Source organism: Larus michahellis, chromosome 4 (assembly GCF_964199755.1).
Source record: "Larus michahellis chromosome 4, bLarMic1.1, whole genome shotgun sequence".
Lineage (NCBI taxonomy): Eukaryota > Metazoa > Chordata > Aves > Charadriiformes > Laridae > Larus > Larus michahellis.
Window position 1 is genome coordinate 56,227,913 of NC_133899.1, and position 26,193 is coordinate 56,254,105.

At 35.4% G+C, this 26,193-nt stretch overlaps 1 protein-coding gene across 7 annotated transcripts in view; it reads right to left on the reverse strand.

The window, feature by feature from the left end:
• Nucleotides 1–26,193, reverse strand: part of RYR3 (ryanodine receptor 3) — a 237,272-nt gene that overhangs the window by 149,339 nt on the left and 61,740 nt on the right. For all 7 annotated transcript variants that reach the window (XM_074584986.1, XM_074584985.1, XM_074584984.1 and 4 more), the window contains exons 6-13: nucleotides 23,785–23,897; nucleotides 23,242–23,341; nucleotides 19,864–19,957; nucleotides 15,976–16,050; nucleotides 14,974–15,130; nucleotides 8,704–8,877; nucleotides 4,297–4,418; nucleotides 299–467 (exon numbers count right to left, since the gene is read on the reverse strand). In XM_074584986.1, the coding sequence (XP_074441087.1) occupies nucleotides 299–467; nucleotides 4,297–4,418; nucleotides 8,704–8,877; nucleotides 14,974–15,130; nucleotides 15,976–16,050; nucleotides 19,864–19,957; nucleotides 23,242–23,341; nucleotides 23,785–23,897 (1,004 nt within the window). The remainder of the gene's footprint in view (nucleotides 1–298; nucleotides 468–4,296; nucleotides 4,419–8,703; nucleotides 8,878–14,973; nucleotides 15,131–15,975; nucleotides 16,051–19,863; nucleotides 19,958–23,241; nucleotides 23,342–23,784; nucleotides 23,898–26,193) is intronic.

The following is a 26,193-nucleotide window of genomic DNA, read 5'->3' on the forward strand; positions in this document are numbered from 1 at the left end:
GAGAGAAAAGAAATTTCTTGTCACAATTGTTTCTTTTAAAAATGACAGCTATTTAAAGATTCTCAGAAGTATTAAGACCAAATTTTATGAGAGCTTGCAGCTCATGACAAGCGTGGAAGCAAAAAATTTTTCACAGCAAATTATCATATGGCATTACAGTCTATTTTTTATATACATAAAAGCTACGGAACTTTACGTTATAAATCATATGCATGCATGATAATGTTTAGGTTCTTCTCTATGTTTGTGACACGATACAATTAAAATAAAAATAATGTAACAATTCCACTCTCTGTACCTCTTCTTTAAATAGATCTTGTCTGTTTTTGAGTGACCGAAGCTTGCTTTGCTTATCTTCATGTTCCAGGTTTTCTTCGGGAAGCTGGAAGTAAGTAATCAGATCTTGCAGAGTCTGAGCCATCTCCTCAACAGGCAGGGCAGTGGGTGATAGTGTTCTGTTGTTTCCACTATGGAAAACAACAATGAGAAAGACTGGCAGCATTATTCATTTCTGCACTGTAATTTAAAGTATTATGTAGCAGCCTGTCTGTTGGTATCTAAATCAATTCTTGTTATGTATATGACATATGTACGTGAGCAACAGCTGATCTGAACTGCAGATCATTCAAATATCTATTATTTGGGTGTCCAGTGCTCAGAGCCTCCTGAAGTGCAATCACGTTTCCCTTTCTGCACTGATGTAAAGAGAGAGAGCGATTAAAGAAACTGAAAAAAATAAGCAGAAGAAACAATATAAATCAGAAAAAAGATTAAACAGAGATGAAAGATGTACCGAAGTCCTTTCTTACAGTAATTGATTTTGTTTAGATACGTTAAATGCTACTGATGATATAGGCACAATGTGCAGATGGACTAAAATAGTAGATGGGGGGGGCTGTACACCCCTAGTCTTCTCGACAAGGAACACAAAAATAACAGGTAATCCTAATCATTAATTAGGTCTTCTCTATCAACTCTATGTAGGAAATAAAGAAGGGTGGGATTTAAAAATATAAAGCATTTCAAGGAATCTCAGTTGTCAGCAAAATAACATCTCTTTCCTGTTCAAGCATTTGCTCAGTCTTGGGTGACAACCCAATTTTTCAGGGTCTGACTTACTATTATAAATAGTATAATCTACGAGGAGCTGATTCCTGGCAGAGGTGGCTCTGGTTTTATACCCTCAGCACAAGAAATACAAATGAGTAGTGTAGTCCCTTTGATACTGAAGAAGTAACGTTTTAAATGTAGGCTCATGGGTGCGTTCTGCGAAAGGAAATTAATAATGACAAACTAATTTTTTCTTTATTTTTTCATCTATTAGGCAGTAATACAAGGATGATCATTTGATCATTATAATTAAAACTTCTGCCAAGCACTATGAAAAAATAGTTTCTTCAGTACCACATACATTCCTACTGATTTCACTGTGTATTCTTATATGTTGATCTCAGCAATTATAAACGAATATGCATTGACATAGTATTGTATTTTACCCTAAAAATCTTTAGACAAAGGCATGTCACATGGAAGAGCTATAGTGAAGGAAACGTGGAACTTTGACTGAAGATCTTTGTCTTGCTGCTCGTTAAAGAGCTATTATCACAGAATCAAAGATTGGTAAGGATTGGAAGGGACCTTCAGGGACCATCCAACCCCCCTGTCAGAGCAGGGTCACCTAGAGCAGGTTGGACAGGAACACATCCAGGTGGGTTTTGAATTATCTCCAGAGAAGGAGACGCCACAACCAATCTGGGCGGCCTGTTCCAGTGCTCTGGCACCCTTAAAGTAATGAAGTTTTGCCTCTTGTTCAGATGGAATTTTGTGTATTCCAGTTTGTGCCCACTGCCCTCTGTTCTGTCATCTGGCCCCATCCTCCTGACACCCACCCTTTAGATATTTATAAGCATTGATAAGATCCCCTCTCAGTCTGCTCCAGGCTAAACAGACCATGGTCACTCAGCCTTTCCTCATAAGAGTGGTGCTCCATTCCCTTGATCATCTTTGTAGCCCTCTGCTGGACTCTCTCCAGTAGTTCCCCGTCTTTCTTGAAGCGGGGAGCCCAGAACTGGACACAGTACTGCAGATGTGGCCTCACCAGGGCAGAGTAGAGGGGGAGGATGACCTCTCTTGACCTGCTGGCCATGTTCTTTTTCATGGACCTTAGGAGACCTGCTGGCCTTTTTGTCCACAAGGGCACATTGCTGGCTCATGTAAGTTTACTATCTTGTATTTAGTAAGTTTTTGGTATCATATAAGTTTAGTGACGTAAGATAAATATCATGAACTATTTACTCTAAAGATAGCGGAAAGGGGAACAAAAGTAACAAAATAAACACCATAATACAATTATGCTTCAAAATGACTCATATTTTCAAACTAAAATAGCTAAAGCTATTATTCAAAACATCAAATAAACCACATACGTAAGACAGTTTTCCCTTCACTATCTGAATACTAAAGCCCTCATCAGAACAATCAGTTTACAACTATTTCCATAGTTTCCATACTAAACTTACTGGTAACTAAGGTCTGTCAAAATTAAGCTAAACTGTACAAATTTACAAGACGGATAATATAAAGCAGAACAAACCTTTTTAAGCACAACATATATTTTGAGAGGACTGGAAAAATTTAAGCTGAAGCGAGTGCATTAATATGGTGAAGGCAAGTCAAATTTTGATTCAGGAAATCTCTTTCATAAATAATATCGTTTAAATACAGGCTTGAATCCAGAAAACCAAACTAGGCATGAAATGTGATAAATACAGTACCTTTTCATGCTCATTTTGTCAATGATTCATTAAGATTCAACATCTCCTGAGGACACAAAGGCTCTTCAGCTAGCAACATACAAGCTTAGCTAAACTGCCGTAGATGATATTCATGTCCAAGATTGTACTTTTCCATTAAAAGAAAGGTATTATGTTGCCACATGTGTGGCGAGGATATTAGGTAACTACTTACCAAGCACAGCTCTTTATCTAACTTTCTCAATAAATCAAGATTATGATAGAGCAAGTCTGGTGGCTTATTAAATTGTTTAAATTCCCTGACGTTCTCATATCCTTTGTAGTACTGACTCCATGCTTAGGGTACTCATATATTCCATGTTTCACAATGCCCAGGTATCCAAGGGCTTTGGTGTTTTGATCTGCGGAAACAGCCATCACTGTTTCCACGTTACTTTTTGAGTTCTATTATACAGTTAGTGGAACAGCCCAATCTCAGATAATTCTTACTGAAGTACAATTTCTAACTGCATTGCCCTCTAGTACAGCAAAGATTTGAAAGATAAATACTATTCAGAAGGTAATTCTATTGATTCTATTCTAAAGTCTTACAATCACAACTTGAATTATACCTCAAAATCAGATATAGTCACTGTATCTCTGCTGAGATGTTATTACTGACTTTGAATACCCATACATCCATTCCACTGCAAATAAACATGTTTGGTTTAAACAGGAAATTTAGGAATGCTCGCATAACAATTTAGCTGAGAGAGAGAAGTTAAGAAGTTGTTCCATTTACCTACTCAGCTGATAGTTAACCTTCTGCCCTAATTGTTGTTACTGTATATAATCTGTTATACTGCATACAGTTCACCAGAGAGAACTGCCTCTCCTCTGATCTTTAAATCTTCCAGATATGATCAGAGAGGTGACAGAGAAATAGGAGGATCAACAGGATGGGTGATTGAAAAGGTACAGGTAAAATATTTCCGCCCAGATTTTGAAGGCAATAAATTGGTATTCTGCTACCAGACATGTGGAGATCTATTTTGTACTTCCGTCTATTGTTACTTGCATAGACGGGACTGCTACGGTTACCCATTGTATTTTTGATCTAAACAGTATTATGCATCAATAGTCCCTTCAATTATTTTGACAAATTTGAATAGAGGTAGCTACAATATTTGGTCTACCAAGAAAAACAGAAAAATACGAATCCTTTTATGAATATTTTGAAGTTCTAGTTACTGTAGAATACTTATTAATGGAGCTACACTAAAATAATTTAGCATGTTTTCTTCAACCTGGATTATTATGATTCAGTTTGCTTCTGGCTTCAAGGTATTAGATTTCATGTAAATAATCTTAACTAAGCTGTTTTATCTGTTTCATGGCATCACTAATCAAAATTACAAACAAGTCAGTAAAAATACACTGTTAATAGCGTCTAAATACAAATACCTGAAAGCAGGAAATAAGGATTCTGGTAGAGAAATTCTTATCATTTCAGAATACTTAAAAACAAACAAAAAATGCTTGTACATAAGATGGTAACAACTACCTTATAAACTGGCTGAATAAACTTGTAGTATTGCGAATGATTCGAGCAGCCTGGGATTCCTCGTGCTGACATCTTTGTAAGGTTAGACCATCGTCCATATGGCCTTCTTGGTGTAATATAACCTATTGAAAGTCCATAATTATCACAAAAATTACTTAAAAAAACCTTTGTGCTTTTAAATATTTTGTAACTTATTTCAATATTGCACTGAAAACAGTAATTACATACATACTGAGCTACTACTTGTTAATCACTTTATCTGAACACTTGTTTTGTCAGTCTTACATAAAAGTTATTCAGGGAAGACATTTTGATGTACCTTTATTCTCCCACAATTCATTAAACATATATGCTTATGAAATGTTTTCCAATTGAAACAAAAATGTCACTCTTTCTATATTCTGGATGTCAGGAAAAAAGGATCTTCCCTATTGTAAGCATGGTTTACTAAAGGATTCATGCATGAAAAGACTACTGACAAGAAAATCAAGCTGGAGTGACAAACATCATTAAAATTACAATGCAGCTAAAGGAGCAACAACATTTATGAGCAGCTTCTGACTCATCTAACTATTACCTACATGTTGTGTTGGATTGTTATCAGAACCAGATGTGAACATCATATGAACTTCAAGCAGTAAGAGAGATGCTTTGGTGGGTATTTATATAAATAGTCAATTTCGCAAAAAGCCAGCATAATTTTTAAGTATCACAAAACCAAGTCTTGATCCTTTACAGCGCTTTTGTAAGAATAAATGTGAGTTATCTTGCTTTTTTCCCAACATGAAACCTATTGAATTCTCCACTGAAAAATGTATTGTTTTAGCTCTGAGATAGTAAAAATTTGCTTCTCCATTGGCTGAGTAATCCTGAAGGCACCGAATAGTTAACAAAGAAACTAATAATGTTATACAAGTGGTTACAGCCACAAATGGGAAGGTTATTTACCATAGATTATCATAGAATCTTCATGGTTGGAAAGGACCTTTGAGATTATTGAGTCCAACCATACACACACACAAAAAACAAAACAAAACAAAAAACCCCAACAACCTACAATCTCTGCCCTTCGGAGCATGCCCTGAAGTGCCACATCTACATGTTTCTTAAATACCTCTAGGGATGGAGACTCAGCCACCTCCCTGGGCAGGCTGTTCCAGTTCCTGACCACTCTTTCAGTAAAGTAATTCTTCCTAATATCTAATCTAAACCTCCCCTGCCGCAACTTCAGACCATTTCCTCTGGTCCTGTCATTATTCTCCTGGCAGAAACGGCCAACACCCACCTCTCTCCAACCTCCTTTCAGGTAGTTGTAGAGGGCAATGAGGTCTCCCCTCAGCCTCCTCTTCTCCAAGCTAAACATGCCCAGCTCCCTCAGCCTCTCCTCATATGACCAACAGCTTTTTGTACATACTGGCATATAGGTGTACCAAAGCATTGGAAAGTGATGGTTTTCTACACTTGTCAGAATCCAAAGTACGCAAATGCTCTGTTCCTTCCAACACGCTGAGGAAGAGCTTTTAAAAAGAGGCAAACATCAACTTATGAGTTTATCTGGACCCCAGAATCCATGGAAATGTGATGGAGAAGAATAGGAAGACATTTTTGAATTAGTATATTGATAATATTATCTTAAAGGAGACTAGTTTACATATTGGTCATCTTTCCTCTTTGTTCAAGTCACACTGTGGGTGACTTCATTAGCTGAAATATCACTGTTTCCATAAAGAGGGGTCTTGGGGTCTCTTAACTGAACAATAACTAAAGAACCATTCCTCCCATCACAAAACTAATAAGTAAACATTTGACAATCAGATAACGGTTCCTCAGGCCATGCATGTAGCTCCAGATTTTTCAGCTAAAGGAATGGTATAGGAATGAAAACATTTGACAGCATATTAAAGTCGTCACACATTGCAAAGTACTTGCACCTTCACCACTGTGCAGCAGATATGCACTTTTCTCCCTAAATATGCAGTAGGCCAGGGAAAAGAGAAGTCTTTTAGAATCTTCCCTACTTCTCTGACCAAAAAAACCCAACCCAAAACCTCAACTAAACCATCCAGAAACACCACAACGAACGGAAAGTGAGACTTAGAACTCCAGTAAGTAGATCATGGCCAGATGCATCCAGCACTGCCTAGTCCAATTCCTCAGATAAACCACTTCTCTTCATATAAAGGGGCATTTGGCACTGCCTTGCTTGTTGAGCTACAGCAGGGCATTGGTATTGACCAACACCGCGAGCAACGGTCTCCAGGACATGAATCCAAAACACGTAGCATGTGTTTCTCCATTCTCTGAGCTCGACCATTCTGGAGCTCTGCAGGAGTTCACAGCCTGCACAAAAGAAAGGTCTCAAACTGAAAAGATAGGCATCCATCACTCATGCTGGATAGTAGAATACTGTTGAAGAATGCTGATGTAAACATCATTACTACCTGACAAAGTCTTGAACCCTTGGTTACCAAGATCTCAGAGAGAGAAAGAGATACAACAGATCAAAAGTCTGGCAGAAATCATGCAACAGAAGCCTCATAAATTATGCCAGAATTTCTTACATATTTGTGTCTTGAAGAGACAGCATGATAACTAGATACATGAAACTACTGCAAAGCCAAGCAACAGACATTTTTACTTGGCATTTTGAGTATTTTATAACAGAACTAATCCCATATTTTTTTTCTCCTCTCTATAGATTTCCAGCAGCTGTCAGTGATAACAGCTAGGTTATGGGAAAAAAAAAATAGCCTTTGCCTCTTGCAAAAATAAGGTATTTCTCAATCCTCCTAGGGCTACTGAGGCATGTTACAAAGAATGCAGGTCAGCTTGAGAAGGATTACACAGTGACTCAAAGTGAAAATCTCCTGACAAAATGATGGTGGAGGATGCATACAAAGCTATCATTTCTCTTTTACTGTAGAAAAATAAATTTTACATGAAATTTAAAGGGACGCATAAATCTAAACTAATTTACAAAATTATAGTCTAATACCATATTTTGCAGAGGATGAAAAATTGTTCCTTGCCTCCACAGGAATATCAATTACAGGAAGCGAAAAGGTTTGGGTTTTCTTCTGTTTGAAGGCACTTAACAGGAGAGAATTCTTCAGGTGAGAAGGCAACAAAAGATTCGGAGTCTTTGAACATGAATGAAACAGTTTGAAAGGAGAATAAAAGTGACAGGCAATTACTGAGGTTCCTTTAGTCCCTTGTTGCTAAGCAGAAAACTGACGAAAAGAAACGTAAACTTCACAGGAAGCTATTGCGAAATTCTTCATTGAATATAGAGGAAGATGTTGCCTTTTCAGAAACTAAAACCTGATCCTCTGAGGAAAGAAAATCCCATAGCCAACACTGACATGGGAAAAGGCCATCATTCTGTGATTAAATCTCTTATCAAGAAAATACTAAATTACTGGCATTTGAAGAATTCCTCTGATCAGCCAGGTTGCTGAGAAGCGAAGGGGTCAGGCACTTGGACACTCACTGGCCATTTATGACCATGTGCGCTGCATAAATAAATGAGATTGTGCCGAGGGTATGCTGAGGACCTCATTTTTTGTATTACAGTGCTCTGTATGGGTATCCTTGTATCCTCTTGAGAATGTAGATTCATACAAGTAATCAAAGAATTCCAACTTATGTTCAGTAATGAACTTTTTTTCTTTTTTCATGTTCTAATGATAGGTTCAAGTTGTAAAAATCTATGAATACAGAATCAAAGAATCATTTGGTAATGGTGCAGTTATGCAAAGCTAGTACTAAACCCCTTAATCCTGAATGAAATGCAAACATAAATTGAAGAGATAATAGGTCATATGCCCTAATTAAGAATATACTCATACCCTATAATCAAAAGGCTGAGAGAAAGACCTTCTTGATGCCACATCACAATTACATCTAACATTTTGGCAGGAAAACTTTTGTTAATACCCATTAAGAAACTTGAGCAGTTTCAAGGGCCATTTCTTCAGTAATAAATTTAATTGCCTTTTCATAAAATATACTCAATTAAGAAATCTAAAACACCAGTGAAAGTAAGATGACTTGCAAGTTTACATCCTTAAACAGTTAAATGTGTATTTTCAAAAAAGTGATTTGACCATCCAAATTGGGAACTTCCATATTTTACTGAAGTGTGAAAAAAAATCGAGCCCAAATTATTAATTTCTTCTGCGAAGAAAAACAGCTACATACCTTACTTAGAGGCAAAGGTTTTCTTCATTTACATGGTTATATTAATACCCACCATTTTTTTCATTTTTAGAATGAAACATTCACACCATTTTCAATAAGACAGCACAAAACAATTAAACCCACAACTGCCACATTGGTAGAACGGCAAAAAAACAGGACAGACCAAAACTGTTATGCAACTAATATTCATTTTACAAGTAACATTACCTTTCTTTTCAAGGGACCTAAACGTGCTGATTTAGCGTCTTGTGCTTTGTAAGTCAACCATAAGGCACTGGCCACATGTTGGACAAAACAGATTGAATCACCGTACTTTATTTCTGGGACTCCCATTCCATCAATGTCACGTTTAAGACTAGAATCCTGCTTTTCTTTTAGCTCCTAAGAAGATAAAATAAAAGCTGACATTTAATGTCTGTACTAGAACAGGATAAACCATTGAATTTTACGCTGAAACACATTCTAACATTGAACATTTATGCTGCTTATGTTGTTAAGATGCAGCAAAATTTCGTTTCACGTAATTTCTGTACAATTAATTAGACAGGTTCTGATTTAAAATAATTTCAAATCTGAAGCATCATTTTCACTGAAGCAAGAAAAATCATGTAAAATCTATTACCACGTAAAAATATATTTAAAAAAATCTTTAAATATTTAACCTAATTTAATGACGTTACTGGTGTAATAAAGGTTTCAGTTTAGTAGAATCTGTAGAACTCTGTATTACTAGAATTTTCAAATTTTAGCTTGAATATGAAAAAGAAAAGTGAGAGAAACATATTTTGAAATTTAGTTAAAATATTTTTATGCTAAAGAATTTTTTGCTTATAAATAGTATATGCAGATAAAAGCTTCATTTGGAATAATGCCCCTGTATTGCAACAACCAGCAAAGAAAAAAAATATTAATTTTTAAAATAAGTATGATTTGGCTTTTACATTTATTTTCCTTTTGCATTTCTTAATTTTTTTACATTCATTTTATTTTTCCATTTATCCTCTTTGTAAGAGGAACTGGATTCTTTCAAATCGCTTTTAAAGACATTGCTCACTGCCTGGCTGGAACATCCAGTACAATTTTTAAGTCGAACCTATTTCTTAATCCCATTATTCTTCATTCACAACCAGAGGATTTTAAGTCTCCAGCACAAAAGCAAGTATCTTTTTCTTTAAAATAAAATAGTTTTCCTCTCAAAACTGAATTCAGGAATAAGAACAGAATTATACAGTAAGTTCTGTAATAGTAAATTATGGATACATATGCATGTGTGTGAGTAAACAAAAAACTCTAAGTAAATAGACTAATTAGATGATATCATTCGTCTATGATTTCAAACGGTGATGGACTTAACCTTAAATGTAGACAGTTGCTCATTTTGTGCTAAGTAAACACAATATGCTAGACATTGATACACAGTTTAAAGTATTATATGTGTAACAGGTTTTCTTATTTCATTTCAGTTTACTGAATGTTCAACATCTGTGGAGTAAAGAGAAGTTCTGTGCTAATCTACTTTCATTTATATGGAATTTAGCTGTCACATTTCAACAATAATTTTAGTTGAAACAGATAGCATTAGAATGCCAAGACGAAGTAGAATGAAATTACAAGATACTCCTTGGGGATACTACCACAATATCAAGACTATGAGGATGTCACATCATATTTATGCAGACTGCACTATCACTTGCAGATAAAGATGAACTCTTTCAACACACATTTACAGTGAGGCCATTAAATGAAAAAGACAATAAATTAGCACAAATTGATTAACTGTCATCAATTAATTATTTGGCTTTACCTAGCACCTTGAAGACTACAACATTTTTCACAAATATTATGTCTGCATCAAGAATCAAGCATCAATGAAAATTTCAGTGAAAGAAATCATACTGTGGCAACAGGTGATGCTAATTAAGTTTTAAAAAAATTGAGTGATACCGGTCCTTTTGGACAACACTACACAAAGAAAAATAATGATTTTTGAATTTCAGAAATAAAGCTTTAGAATGATTTTGTGGGCCTGAAGGCTGTTCTCACTTTAAGCAATACAGTATAAATTCCTCTTCGTGATGTTTTGCTCTTTGTGTTCTGTCCAGTTTTTCTAGGATTTCAGCCAAGTCATCTGATAGCAGCGTGCAAAGAGAGGGTGTATTTTCTAACAGCTGAAAAGTATAGTCAGATAAAGATTATCAGGGGAGAAGGGGAAAAAAATATCTCGTATCTAGATATTTGTACATATCTTAGCCGCAAAATATCTGAACACTTTCTGCTTCAAAACCCTCTCTTCACAACCTATTCTCTGTTTAACTCCCTTGGGCCATGAATGAATCAAGTCAAAGAAAACAAATCACATCATGGGTCTGGAAGACAGCAAAAGAAAGATAACAGTGACCAAAAAATAAAAAAATAAAGAAGGAATGAACAAAGGAACTCGCGGGCAAAGCTGTCAAAGATACAATTTTCACAAGATATTTAATACACTAGAAGATGGGCAAGATTTTAGACAATGAGAGAATTCATAGAATCATAGATTCCTACGTGATGGAAGGAAGGAAAGGAATGTCAGTGTAAACAGGACAAATAAACCCAACTGTCTTTACAATGATTTTTCAACAGTCTTTTGTAAAAAGACAGTCGGGAAAAAACCTCTTGATATCTTAAGGGCTTGTTTACATACCTAGGAATGGTAAGACAACCTACCTGCTGAACTCATTAAATCTAACCTACACAAACTAATTAAAATCGTATCTTTTGGTATTTCACACTTTTATTGCATTAAAAGTAGTGCCAAAGGCTATCCCATTTTAACAAGAGAAAAAGATAAAGGGTCTATAAATATATGAGCAGAGGACTGATACATTGAGCTTACCTATCTTGCTAGTGGACTTACTGTACTCTGTACACTTTGCTGTATACATTTCTACACCCCAGTAGGCAAGAACAAAAAAAAGGTGGTTTTAATTTTACCTTCTACTTTCTCCTCCCATATAAAATAAGTAGAAAAAAAAATTTAATATTGTACTTGAAATGCAGCGCTTACTGGGAAATTACAATTGTAAAATCTGAACTTACAAATAAATACTTGAATTTTTAGAGACAATGACTCTGTAATGCCTATCACCTTATTCCAAAAACGAATTAAACTGTATGATTACTACTAAACTATTACGACATCCTAATGTCATGTTGAGCCCCGAAGATAGCTACATGCTGGCAGTAATATTAAAATGATATCAAATCCTTCTGCATGAGTCATCTGTGACTTTTGAATGTGTCAGAATGTTACTTACTCAAACTACACCAATAACTTCTTCATTGTCAATAGTATGTACCATCATGAAAATAAAATATCAAATATCAAATATTAATTCCAGGCTACAATAACTTTGAAATAAACAAATATTTTTAAATATTCTCTTGTTCTTCACTGTGTTTTTTCTCAAAGGAATTTATAAGCAGAATCAAGGTTCTGCTCAGCAGAGTATACTGAGCCAAGTACTGTGCTGGAATGAGAACATCCCATTTCAAAACAGGATTCCATCTGCTGTAGGGAAACTGCTGTCTCTGTGGTCACAAGGCATTACAGAACTGTTGCCTTAAAATATAAAGGCTGACATTTTAAAACTTTGTCAAAAGTAAGCTCCATATGAAACAAAAAAAAGGCATAATTTGGGGGGTTGGGTGTCAACAATTTCTGATACTCATAAGCTTAGTTTGCAGTAATTTGCAGTAAACATGCATGTATTGCATATGTTTTTTTCATTGCAATCAGCACCATAATGTTGTTTAGCACGTTCTTTCACTTTTTTAAAAGCTCGCTTCTATTCTTATTTATGTCAGGACATATTAAGGAAAATCCTAATTTGAATTTTACCATTTAAAATATCTGTTTCAATTTCCGGTGTTACCCAGCAAAAGGAAACAAAACAATGACAGTAAATACATTATGAATGCAATCACAGGTTTTGAAAAGCAAGGAACACACAAGATTGCTGAAGTGGTATGTAACACTACCGAGGATGAAGGTGTGCTTTTTCACAAGAGGGTCTCTATAACAACTGTTGGAAAAATAAGACTTTAAATCATGTGTTACAGGCTCCTGGGAAGCCTTGGGGATTTGGTATACTCCACGTAGCTCTGCCTACTGGCAAAGATCATCTTTTTTCCACAAAACCCCTTTTGCTGGCTTCCAAACTGGAAAGAATACCTCAACGGAGAAATGGTTTATTTCCTTTTGGATATTCCATAGCAATGTATATCCTGAGCAACCTGGTCTGAATTCAGTTGACCCTACCCGGAGAAGGCGGCTGGACTAGATGACTTCCTAAGGCCGTTTCCAATCAGAATTACTCTATGATTCTAAAGGACAGGAGTGCTTTAAACAGACAGGTATTCCAACACGCTGTTTTTAAGGATCTTTACACGGCTGGATAGGAAGCTATTAGACAGTTATCTTGGAATTTCCCTTAATTCATGCCATATTAAGGTCCAGGGAAGTGAAAATATTTCTTCATTGAAAAAACAAACACGAGAAAACAAAGGTTTACAAATACATATGTGCAGATTAAGATAATCACACTTCATATATTAATCTAACTATTAGTTCTACAGTTCTTTTCCCCCTCAATCTGTATGCAATCAGCACTTGGCTTTGAGTCCTATCCTTCTTATAGTCCAGATCAGTCTTTGGGGTTTATGCCCTTCCGAAACCTCACCTTTCTTTCTTCAGGAAGGGTTATCACTGCTTGTTCCCCTCACCTTTGGAAACACTAATATCTCTACCCATGGGCCAATGCAGCTCTCACCTGCCCAGACAATAAACGACTATTCTTATTCTGAGCATAGGCAAAAGCAAATTTATAACCTATTGTGAGATAAAAATATTCTCTTCTATATAGGACAGCATAAATCCTAGGATGACAAGATGCTGAACTCATAGTTCATATAAAAATGTACATTATCAACCATATTAGGTAAAAACACAGTAGAAGGGATGAATGCATTAAACAGCCATTACTGACTTCTGCATAATTAATTACTACTGTACTTCACCTTAGGCATTTTGGGGATTGTAACAAATTTCACATATATGCCTTTGAGATACACCTCAACAAAAAAAGTAAGAAAATAGGGAATGTTTATTCAATGTAAAAGAAATGATTTATTTTATGGGTACGTATACATAAACATATAATCTGTATACTTAAAATTTATACATTTATATGTATATAAGAAATTGCAGGACAGCCAGTGTCCAATTAGACAGTAAGTTACAGGAATTTGAACACACTGCTAAACCAGTAACTGCAGCATTCCTGGCATACTCACCATCCTTACCAGGGTGCCATGATTTGCCAAAAATCAAGAAAAAATTACAGCTGTAATAAATTCCCCTGCACACCATCGTACGTACAATCTACACTGCAAAGCCTTTACACTGAAGAAAGAACCAAAAACTATTTGGTGGGCATCTAGCAATCCAAGGAAATTTCCTGATAGTTTTTCAATTATTTTCATTGGTTAAAAGTCTCAGCATACCATATGCAGTCACGCTAATAAAATAAACATTACTATTTTAAACATGCTAAAAAGAATTACTTGCTTTATTATACTAACAAAAGTCTAGCAACTGTCAAGACCCTTAATGCTAGATTTTATCTAGTATATATCTAACTTTAAAGATGCATTTTCACTGCCCTTCAGGGACCATGCAGCATTCAGAATTACATGGAACATTTAATTTCTCATACTTAATAAAACTCTATTATAGCAGCTATGGCAACTGTTTATAAGTAATATCACGAAAGCATGTAAAAACTTCTCATCATCTTCCGTGTAAAAACCTTTCACTTTCTGGAAAATAAGTTATTAATTTTGCATACTTCTATAATCATCTTCATTCTCTCTCACTTGTACTGTTTTTCTCAGCTGGAAATGATGAAAAAGCTAGCGACATGCAATTAGCAGCTCAATAAAGAGCACAGTTTGAAAACATATGGTTTAGAAATCACTGACTACATTTTCCTTGCAATTCACCTATCAACACACTGCACAAAGAATAGTAAGGGCAGAATTTTGCCCAACTGAACTGAATTCAATTGAATTCAATTATGAAAGATAGAGCTGGAATGAATAACATTCTAATGAGATTCTGTCTAACTAAAATGATTCTATAATGATTAAAGCATTCCTATTAAACCACTCTATCTTTCATTGTATTAGTTTTCAATCTCATTTTTTTAACTTGTTGACAGTTTAGTTTACTCTAAAATTTATTCATCATCCCTTTTTTCCCTCAAGAAAACCTCTGTTACTCTCAACTCAGGCTGTTTACCTTTGTATTTACATGCGTAATCCCTGTCAATTGCTTCAATTTAGAAATTACAAATGATTTATAAAGTCCTTGAACCAACTCAGATATAGTATTTGAGTGCTCCACTTTTTAGACAAATTTGCATTGATGTTATTTACCTTTGATGCTCTAAAACAAAAGGCAGTAGATGTGGTGTCTGACTTTTCTCTGTCTAACATTGCAAGTCCTTCTTCTTCATTCAGAGCCAAGTACTTTCCTGTTGTAATATGTCGAAGACGGAAAGGTTGTCCCCATCTGATGTTACTTCCACTCCAGCTAGACATTTGAGATGAAGTAAGCAAAACAAATATTACCATTTGTGGCTTTAAAGGACATTCAGAAGATTGAATGCGCTACATATATTCCTTTTTACTATTGATTTCAATATTTGCATTAAAACAGATGCAAAACTGTTAATACACTTGCAAAGGGAACCTTGGAAATTATTATAGCTTTAATTTTCTTGTTTCTATACCCTGTCTCTGTTTCATTAGGGTGTTACATACAGCGTCCATAAAAAAATCCTACATGTTTCTGAAAAATACTGAAGTGTAAGTTAAACACTGTATTTCAGTGGACCGCCTAAACAAATGAATTAAACTTAAGTGAGGACTTAACATTCCAAAGAACTATCCTACATCTCTCTTAGTTATGAGAGTATTCCGTTTGCAATCACAAACACACTAAGAGTAAAACAAACATATAGTTCAGAAGGTCATCAAAGTTGGAAAAGGTATACCCTTTTGGTATATACATGAAATTTCACTTTTAACAAGGTAACAGATAACTAATCACCTAGGAGGGAGATAGAGTCTAAAAATAATAAAAAAAAGACACCAATGATGCATATTACTGTTCTGATTTCCACCCGTGCTTCTAAAATTTCAAGGGAAAACTAGGAAAGCATTTTACTTTTGGACAGAAGCAATGTCTCAAGCAGATGTATGTTATAGGCAACACTGCTTTTGATATGGGACACAGACACAAAAAAAAAATAAAAATACTAACCATACCATATAGCAGGACAAATATATTCCTCATGTTCTGCCTTAAGGGTCTGCAACAATTGAATTGCTGTTAACAAGTGTTGCTAACAAAAACTTTCAAAAAAATATCCATACCTTATTCGAAGGGGTTCTACTCTCCACAAAGACCTTGCTCGAACACCAGCTCCTCCAGTTTCATAAAGTACTCTCCTACAGAAAAGATTCAAAAGATCATCCTCTTATGCTATACAGTATTTATAACTTACTCCTCTGTAAACTGTATAGGACTCACTTCTCCCCAGCTAAACAGATGGAGTTGAATGGACAGGAGATTCCTACTTATCACTCAGAGTACGACACACAATCTGAATGTCCCAGGTAAGTCAGGCTACTTCCCTTAAGCTATTCTCTCTCAGGAGCTGATAAAATACTTTGCCTTCAAAGTGGCTGAGAAACTTTTGCTGTTATTTAATCAGTCATAAAAATACGTAATTCACAGAGTTCCCAAGAGATTGATCTAAATTACTAATGTTCTTAAATACATATAAACACAATATTAAAATAAGTACACACATTTGCATACATTAATGATTTTCTGCATGAACACAACATCAGAGAATTAATTCCTAGAATAACTTCTAACATTCTTATTAAAAGACAAAAATGGTGGTGATAAACCAAAAAATTTTGTATTATAATCCTTACAAAACAGATAATAATGATAAAATTATATATTAGCTTTAGGAAACTCAGAGAAATAAAAAACAGGAAATGAAGGGATTCAGCCTTTAATATAATCTAGTTTTCTCGAATTACTGGCTGGGGGTTAGTGACATGTTCTAGTGCTGAAACTAACATTTTACTCAATAATCAAATATGAAATATGGTGGATTACTCCTGCTCACAGGAATACACGATTCAGTAATCATTCATGTCTTGTCATTTAAGCACCAGAATTTCTATAACCTTTCTCATATGTAATGGATAAAGGAAATACAGTGGGTAATAGGAAAGGTCTTGATCTGAAACTCAGGATACATAGCACGTACAGTATCTGGGCCTTCTATTATACTTCCGTTACCTGAAAAAATGTGTGGCAAGGGAATTTAAAATCTGCCTTCCTGCTCTGGCAAACTTGACTGAATGATGCACATGCATACATAAAAACGTCACAACCTAGCTGTTATACAGTGTGTTCTAAATTAAAGTAGTATTTTGAAATGCAGAATTTTAACTGGCTTTTCAAATTGTCAAATTCTTTTCCTTTTTCAACAGTTAACGGGAAAAAAAATAATCTGTTTAGCATTGTCCTCGTGAAACTATGGGACTGGAACTCAACTTGTGAAATGGAAGTTGTGTTTTTCTTATCTCAGCAAGTGTTTATACAACTTTTCTTCTGTTGAGAATACTTAAGGTTTTAATTTATCTGATATTCTGCTTCTTGAGCAACACCAACACGTTCCAGGAAGAACCTACAGATTAACATGAAGTATGCATGAGTGTGACAAACCATTTGCATCCAGTATCTTTATAAGATGATGGAGTTGTAGACCTACACCTGTCCATTATTAAGGAGTTGCATTTAAGAACACACATGTGATTTCAAAAATTTTGAAATGATAGTGCACCATAAAAATAAGAATATATATTCCTCATAGTAAAGGTACTAGAATTTCCCACACATTTTGTCTTCTGTAATAATGTTTTTGGTACATTATGTATCAAAATGACAACAAAAGAAATACCAATCAATTCATCTTTGTTTCCAGACTCCATGAATGTGATCTTTCGAGGTAACTTCCAACCTGAGCTGCTCTATGATTTTGTGAATATGCTGAATACACAGTAGATGTGTGTATATATACACCCATATACACACTCTCTGGAGCTTTTGTTTTCCATTTTCATCCCAGATCCTCTTTGGTCCCTTTCACCTTACTGATGTTACTTTTGTCAGACTCTAATGACCTCCTCCTAGCTAAGCTCAAAAATAATAATTAACTTCCATTCTCTTTGACCTCCTTCATTTCTCCTTGGCCTAATTCAAGCACTCCTTCACGTTAGGAATACCATAGCTATGTCTCTGTTCACCTTTTATACTTCTTAAACTTGTATACTACTTACATGCTCTAACCCTTTTCCAGCTTTTTCTATATGCAACACTGTAATAGCGTTAGTGACCTGCTCCTACAGCAACAAAACTGCAAGTAAGAGAGAATTGCTCTTTCACAACAGCATCCACATAACATTTTCTTCATCTTCTCCTTGATTCCATCCATCCATACACACATCCATCTTATTGTGAGCTTTTGCCAAGTCTGCCTTTTCCGTGTTCAGTAACTCCATCCCCTGTATTTTCACCTGGCCTGTTATAAAAAACCTTAGGATTCTTGGCAGAGAATAGTCACTGTGTGAATTTTTATAGAGCAGTCTCTACAGAAACCTTCAGAAAATTAAATGTCTACTCTATGAAAAGAGAAATTATTACTCTTCTCTAACTTTTTATTTAATACTCCTAATGGAATGCACAAAACTGATTAAACAAAGCAATGGAAATAAACACAACCATTTTCTACAGTTCTTTCTCCTGTTCCTAATCTTATTTGGTCTTTTTCATGTATTCATTTTGTTTTGTATAATGTAAATGTGACTCCTACAACTATGACACAGTAAAAACTTGGCCTTATGTCTATTATGCAGCTCAGAAATACAAAAGACAGGACAACTCCAAATCATTGATCTTAGCACGTTGTACCACAATCACACATTTCAAGATGTTCAATATAGCATCCATGTTATTCCCCCAATTTGGGAATATAAATGGATAGATTTCATTCAGTTAAATAAACCTTTTTCATTTTACTGTTTTATTTACATAGTTGTAAAAGAATGGAAGCAGAGCTTAAGGCAGTAACAATACATCCAAAGCATACATTAAGGAGAAGAACATACAAGGCAACAGGGCTCCACATTTATTTTTGGTTTTAACTATATCTGGCTTCTAGATAAGTAAAAGCAATAGCAAAGTAAAGCATTTCTGAACATACTGAAAAGGTTGGACACCTATTCTAACCTTATTATGACTGGCTATTAGAAAATTAGTCTGAATATGACATCTGTTCCAGACAACACATCTAGATCCTAGTACTTTTGCCAGTATTTTTATACTAGGTATGCACATTTTCACACTCAGTGCAAACTTTGTATCTTTTTTTCTATAAACATGTGAAGAGAAGAGCAATAAAAAAAAAAATCACCAAGAAGTGAAGTTTTTGTTTTTTGAAGTTTGGGTTTTCTTTTGGCTTTGGAGACATTTTTACTCCACAGAAATATAAAAATGGAAAATTTAGAGCTGGAAAGTTTACTTGACATAGCTGAATGTTAGTTGCAGTATCGCATTACCTAAAGCATAACTTATTTGCCACAACAAGTATAGAGATCTTATTTGTTGAATATGATTTTTAATGATGGGGGTTTGTGTATCAAAATGATTCGCTTGCTGTGCTTTTTGTAATCAGCAAAATGCAAAGTCAAATTCAAATAATAAATCAACATAATATGTAACAACTGTAGATTTAAGTTTAATACAAAAGTCATTTAATTATCTTAATGTATCAATCAAATTTGAGAGAGCAAGAACTTGCAAAAAGGTGCAAAAAATACAAATACAAAAATCATTGTAGAGGCTGAACTTTCAGAGAAGTTTTTAAGGATTTTTTTTTTTTTTAATTACCATCTTCCCTGCTAATGCTTGCTTACCTCTGCTTATAGTAGTACACATTAAAGACAACATAACTGGCTGAAATCTCAGTGGAAATCAACCACTTACATTTCATCAATAAAAGAACTCATGACTGATTTTCTGATTAGGAGGTCTCAACTTCTTGTAACAATGTCATTACCTAATTAGAGATTGCTGTAAAGAGTGTTTAACTTACCTAACCTCAAATTTAGCTGACAATCAACGATCTATTTCTTTTTTGAGAGAAGGAAATGTACAAAAAAAAATGTATCAGCACTTACTTGTGCTGTGAATCATTCTGATCTGTAGATGGAATTGTCAAACACTCATCATGGCCATGGAAAAAACGTACTACATGCCCACCAAGAAGATATCCTGTACAAGAAGCAAATTTACTCATTAGCTTGAACATTGACAATATGAAAGTAACACCCTCAAAAAAAATTTACAAAGTTCAAAAGACCTATGTGAAACCTGCTGTTCAAATTTTCACTCATAACTGAAATTAAACAAGAAGAACAAATTTAGTATGACAACATATTATTTTTTAATATCTTTTTCACTTGAAAATATTTCTTCTGAAAATGAAGACAAAAAGAAAGCAATCTCTTACCATTTAAAAATAAAATTAGGATTCTGGGACAGAAAAGGAAAATAAAAACTTCTACAACAATTACCGTTTTGAAAATTGAACGCTTTAGGTAAAAGCAAAAAATCAAATATATAATACCAGTTTCCTTCCCCTTAATACAATTTAAATGTTCTCAATACAACATAATTTGGTGAGTTCATCATTTTGTTCTGACATTTATGATGTGTATCAAAATGGCGCAGCAGGAGACAGAGGACAGAAAAACACTTAGCGGTTCTGAAGATTCAGTTTAATGGAAGCTAACTTTCCAACCCATTTAACACAAAGACTACAGGTCAAAAGCAGGCACTTTGCCTCAGAGAAAAAAGAAAAGAAAAAATGGTGTAGGAGGAGAATGATTCATCAGACCCTCCGTCCAAACTGTTCTGACCTTGTAAGTGAAATTAATGCCTTTTAAAAGAACAAACACACATAAAGGAGGAAGGGTAGAAGGAAACTTTCATATTGTGCAGCAGATTCAATACAAATTTGTGAATTAGGAAAATGGTAACTGGCAATTATCCTGTTGCCAATTTATAAGAAGGTCAAAGCAAAGAAAAATGAGAAAAAATATACTTTCCTGATATGTATGTTCCATCAAAAGTACTTCAAACATCACAAAACGTATGTTGTCCAGTCCAACTTTAGACTCATTAAATCCCACTTTCCCAGTCTGTCCATTCAACTTGAGCTAGGCTGCTAAGTCTTTTGACGTATGATCATTCCTCATGTAAACAATTCTGAGAAGTGTATATAAAGCTAAACCTAGGCCTAAGTAGTTGGAAAATAACTGACACATGGAAAACCTACTTTTCTGATTATCCCACCCTATCCTTTTTTTTTTTTTTAATTATGCAGTTTTGGATTGTGTGTCCGTTCTTGAACAGTACAAGGGTTCCAAGTACAGCAAAGGGCCACTAAGATGATTAAGAGACTGGTGCACCTCACACATGAGGGAAGGCTGAGAGAACTTGGACTGTTTGACCTAGAATAGAGAAGGCTCCAGGGGGATCTCATCAGTGTACAGAGGACAGAGTCAGGGTCTCTTCAGTGGTGTCCAGTTACAGGAGAAGAGGCAATGGGCACACACTGAAACACAGGAGGTGCCATTTAAACATCAGGAAACACTTTTTCACTGTGAAGGTGCCTGAGCACTGTCACAGGTTGCCCAGAGAGTTTTTGGAGTCTCCATCCTTGGAGATGTTCAAAAGCTGTTTAGATATAGCCCTGGGCAACCTGTTCTAAGTGGTCCTGCTTGAGCAGGGGATTGGACCAGGTTCCTTACAACCTCAACCACCTTGTGCCTCTGTAAGCATTTAGGAAATTCAGCTACGAAATACCTGCTGTTACAGAAATCTAAAATATACCACTGATCTTCCATGAACTCTTTGTGTAGCTCATTATAGAATCATAGAATCATCTAGGTTGGAAGGGACCTTTAAGATCACTGAGTCCAAATATTAACCTAGCTCTGCCAAATCCACCACTAAGCCATGTCCCTAAGCACCTCGTTTACCTGTCTTCTAAATACCTCCAGGGATGGCGATTGAACCACTTCCCTGGGCAGCCTGTTCCAATGTTTGATAACCCTTTCTGTGAAGAAATTTTTCCTAATATCGATCCTAAACCTCACCTGGCACAACTTGAGGCCATTTCCTCTTGTCCAAATTTTACTATGGGATGGCTTTTCTATTTGCTTGGTTTTGTTTTACCTGTGAACCCTGAGAACACGGAGACTTTTCCATAGTTAACCTCTATTCTGCTTATGATCCATCATGGCAGGGGACCAGACAGCCGTTTATAAATATATGGCTCCAGCATAACATTCTGATTGCTTTCTGTTGCAAGAAGTAAGTATTACATGGAAAATCCATATACTCATAAAATGAAAACCTACAAACACTCCGAAACAAGTTTCTTATGGGCCAGTGCACAGAAACACTGTGGGATGCTGATTTAAACCACTTGGGGTTAGAAGGACCTGACCACAGTTCAGATAAACCTAGTGACTGTTAGTCTTTAGCACCAGGGTAGTCTGCTTCTATCAAGACTTAGTATAGCTGATCCCAGGGAAATGCAACGTCTCTTTCAGGTCCCTTATAGCTCCACTTTTTCCTATGATCCTCTGTATTATTATATCACAATAGCAATTGGTTCTAGGGCCGAGTGATACAAAATGATCCTGACTTAAAGACATTCATGAATGTGGAGGGCTGATACTACAGAGAACGGCAGAGGTAAATTACAATGTTTGCTATGACAGCGTTAATGACAGAGTATGGCATTGAAATAAGGAGCAAGATTGAGTGGATGAGCCTTTCATTACAGAATAAGACATTTCTCATACAGAATAAGGTGATGCTTCTCAAACATGGTTGTAAAGTGCAATCAACTACCTAGAAAGAAATCTTGACTCTGTGGTGTGGGATTTAAGGCTGATTAAGAGGATGTGTTTAGAGAGCTCATTTTCACTGACGATTAATTACAGAGAGACAATACAGATGCATGGCTGCAAAATACAGAAAGGATATTGAGCAAACATCCTCAAACATATTGAGCAAAACACAACTGAGACTGAAATAGAACCTATGAGAAACCTACTTTCCATTTGCACATACCTTTATCTCCCTTCTGTTATCTCTGTTACACGGTGACTGAAAATCCTATACAAAATCTAAGTTTACTGGGTTTAGTTTTTCTGCAACACCTAGTCCCCAAAATGAAACTGAAGACAATAAACTCATCTGTTGCGCTCTCAGTCTTCATTTCTCATGCAGCTTTTTATGCTTTGCTATTCTAAATTTCCAGCAGTTATTTAGGTTTCCTTCAGTTAATCCAGCTGATGTATCTGTATTTCCCCATTTTCCCTTCCGTTATTCTTCTCTCCTATGCTCATTTTCTTTATTTTCATTAAGCTTTTTGGTTTGATGTTCTAGGGTGAGTTTTTTTTTTTCATTTTCACTCTTTATGAAAAGCAATGCAAAGTCATCTAAAATATATACATTTCTAAATAAACAAAATGACAAACCTTCTGAGATATTGCTTCCTGAGCATGTAGGATGTACATTCCATAGTGTCTGCATAAAGGAGGCATCCACCTGAATACTTCCATTTGACATGGAGAGATGCTGAAATAAGACAACAGTAACAGGAAACAGTGAAATTTATGCCCTTAAAAACATTTAGTGTATTAATTTCTCAACAAACTACATAAATAAAGTAAATATACAAATATTCGTTAAAAATCAGTAGTCACTTGCTTTTAAAATGAACCCTTTTCTAAATCTAATCAGCAGACTCCAGCTGCAGCTTAGAAATCTTCTACAGTTACAGAAATAAACACTTTCCAAGATGGGTAATGATGAAGTACAACTTGGGATAAAGACAAGGAAACAGTCTTGTTCTAGGGAAACATTTCCCTGAGAAAAAAAGTGCATTACAACCAGGCATTATTTCCTAGATTAGAAATTCATATGAATTCATTCATAAGAATCCCAACCATTTTCCCCAACTCCTCACAGCACTTTGTATTTTCCCATCATGTGCCTACTTGCTAAACAAACAAACCTACCAGGTATCTTTCAGAAGACACGCTGACCAGGATAAGATCATCACCTATTCGAACTTTTTCTCCTTCTGACCTCTGTTTAGAAGCCGGGTGTATTGTCCACCAGCATGCCTCACCTAAAGGACAGAGATACTTATCAAAGCTATACAAAACAGACAACTCCCCAGAAATTTAATGATATCTTCATACATCATTGAAATAACATAATAAAGAATTATGTCACATAAGACATTCACCTTACAAAACCACCTCATTCCTCTTCGATCCATTCAATCCATTTGAATTTCTTTTTCCTTGAAACCTTTTGTCAAGCAATCTTTCTCATCGCTGAAGTTCATACTTCTCTTTTTATGTTTTTGTTGTTTTTTTTTCTTAAAACACTTCTCAGAACTGCCTTCCCTTCAAGGCTCTCACTGCCAGTAAATTGCTGACACCTACCTCAGTCTTAATTATCACCTTTTGTGTCTGCTTGTACTTAATGTTCATATTTAATTCACAATCTTCTGTATCATTTCCACTCTAAGTTTCATTTATGTTTCAGAACACGGGATTTTGAAGCAAATACTCCATAACTTTACAGTATTGCTACACTACAAATGTCAGTTCTGGGAGCAGTTCCATTTGCACTACAGACCATATGACTACAGGACAGACAAGCCTACAGGTGACAGCCATAGAACATTTTCTACACATTAAATGTAAGACTCCTGATTACTTTGCATGCACACACACACCGATTCTGGGAAGATTATCTAATTCATTCCCCAATTTCACAGGCTTCAGGGTTTAGGTAAGACCCTGAAGAAAACTAGTTGAATACAGCTTTCTTACTGGGCGATACAAAGTGGGAGAAAATTAAACAAAGGCAAAATTGGTAGCATAAGACAAAGCACAAAAATCTGTTTGATCGACTAAGAAATTTCATGTAAAACCTCCTTAAAATAAAATTTGAAACTTATGAATCTAATTATAAACAAGACAATAAATAAAACTTACATCCCTAAATGTAAAAGTGTAAAGTGATAAATCTTTAAAAGAGAGTAACTTCAAATATCCAGTGGCTTTTCATCAAGTACCTGCTAGGTGAAGAATACTTCCTGCAGCTGAAATTGACTCAATAGGACAGTTTCGGGGGCGGGGGGGGGGGGGAGTAGGGCAAGGGGAAGTGATATGGTGTTCAGTTTATGAGGTTTACAATCATGCAGTAGTTATCAAAATCCTCTGTGCAGAAACACAACTAAACATTCCTTTTCTGTGTTGCTTTTTATTTATTACCTATGTGTGCAAGGGTCTTTTCACATACGTGCAGTTAAGCAAATACCAATATGAGACAACTACAGATATTCGTTACAAAGCCTCATGGGCACAAGCAGACACATGGACAATAACTCTGAAAAAAACTATAAAATTATAAAGACAGATTTCACTCAAACTATTTTCAGAGAGATGGAACATTCCTTTTATCGACATGCCCAAAGAAAATGGTCTCCATCTAAGGCAGCAACCACAGATATAATCAAGTAACAGGCTGCTAGTATCTGTCTGAAACCATTTTCTGTACGGTTACAAACAACTGAAAGACAAACTTCACTCATTCAAACCAGAAAGTCATGTAGATAAATGAGAGTCACCTGAAAAGGAAGTTTCAAAGATCCTGGTCCACAAACATTTTAACACCTACATTGGCAGTGCCTCTCCATCATCAAATAGTCTATTTTGCTTTTAATTTATTTTCAAAATAATAATAAAAACCAATAGAAAGCACAGGTTTATATTAATACAACTGGCATTTCTTTATTTGAAGCTTCACATTAATGAGATGGTATACAGATACTTAGATTGTCCCTTCAAGGTATATGGGGCTGGGTACTACAGGGTGACCTGTTATTTTCTGATGAGTACTCATTGCTTTCAGTAACCATTAACACTACGTGTACAGCACCATGTAAACCTATTTGTGGCACTCTGTGGCTGAGTTGCTTTTAAATTCATCTAACACAGCTCCCAGTGGCATCTCACAGTTTATATGTGATTTCATGGAAGCTTTTTTTTTTTTTTTTTTTTTTTTTTACTATATTTCTGTCAGCAACGCTGTTACTGGCAGTACTCCCAGAAATCTCTTAATTAGATTTTAAAGCTTTCTCATCATTTCTTGTTTGTGTTGTATCTCTTCCACTCTGTCCCATTATTATTGTGCTCCATTTTATGCTATTGTTTTTCTTCGGTTCTTTTAGCAATGTGCTCGTTACATTTTTCCTGTTTTCCTGCATTAAAAGTTGCATACTTCTTTTGTTGCATGGTCACAATGTATATTGGGAATGCACTGATACATGTCTTCTCCATACTCTAATTCTATTGCAAGTGACAAACCATAAAAATAGAAAACAATTGCATCAAATTTGTTTTATTCAA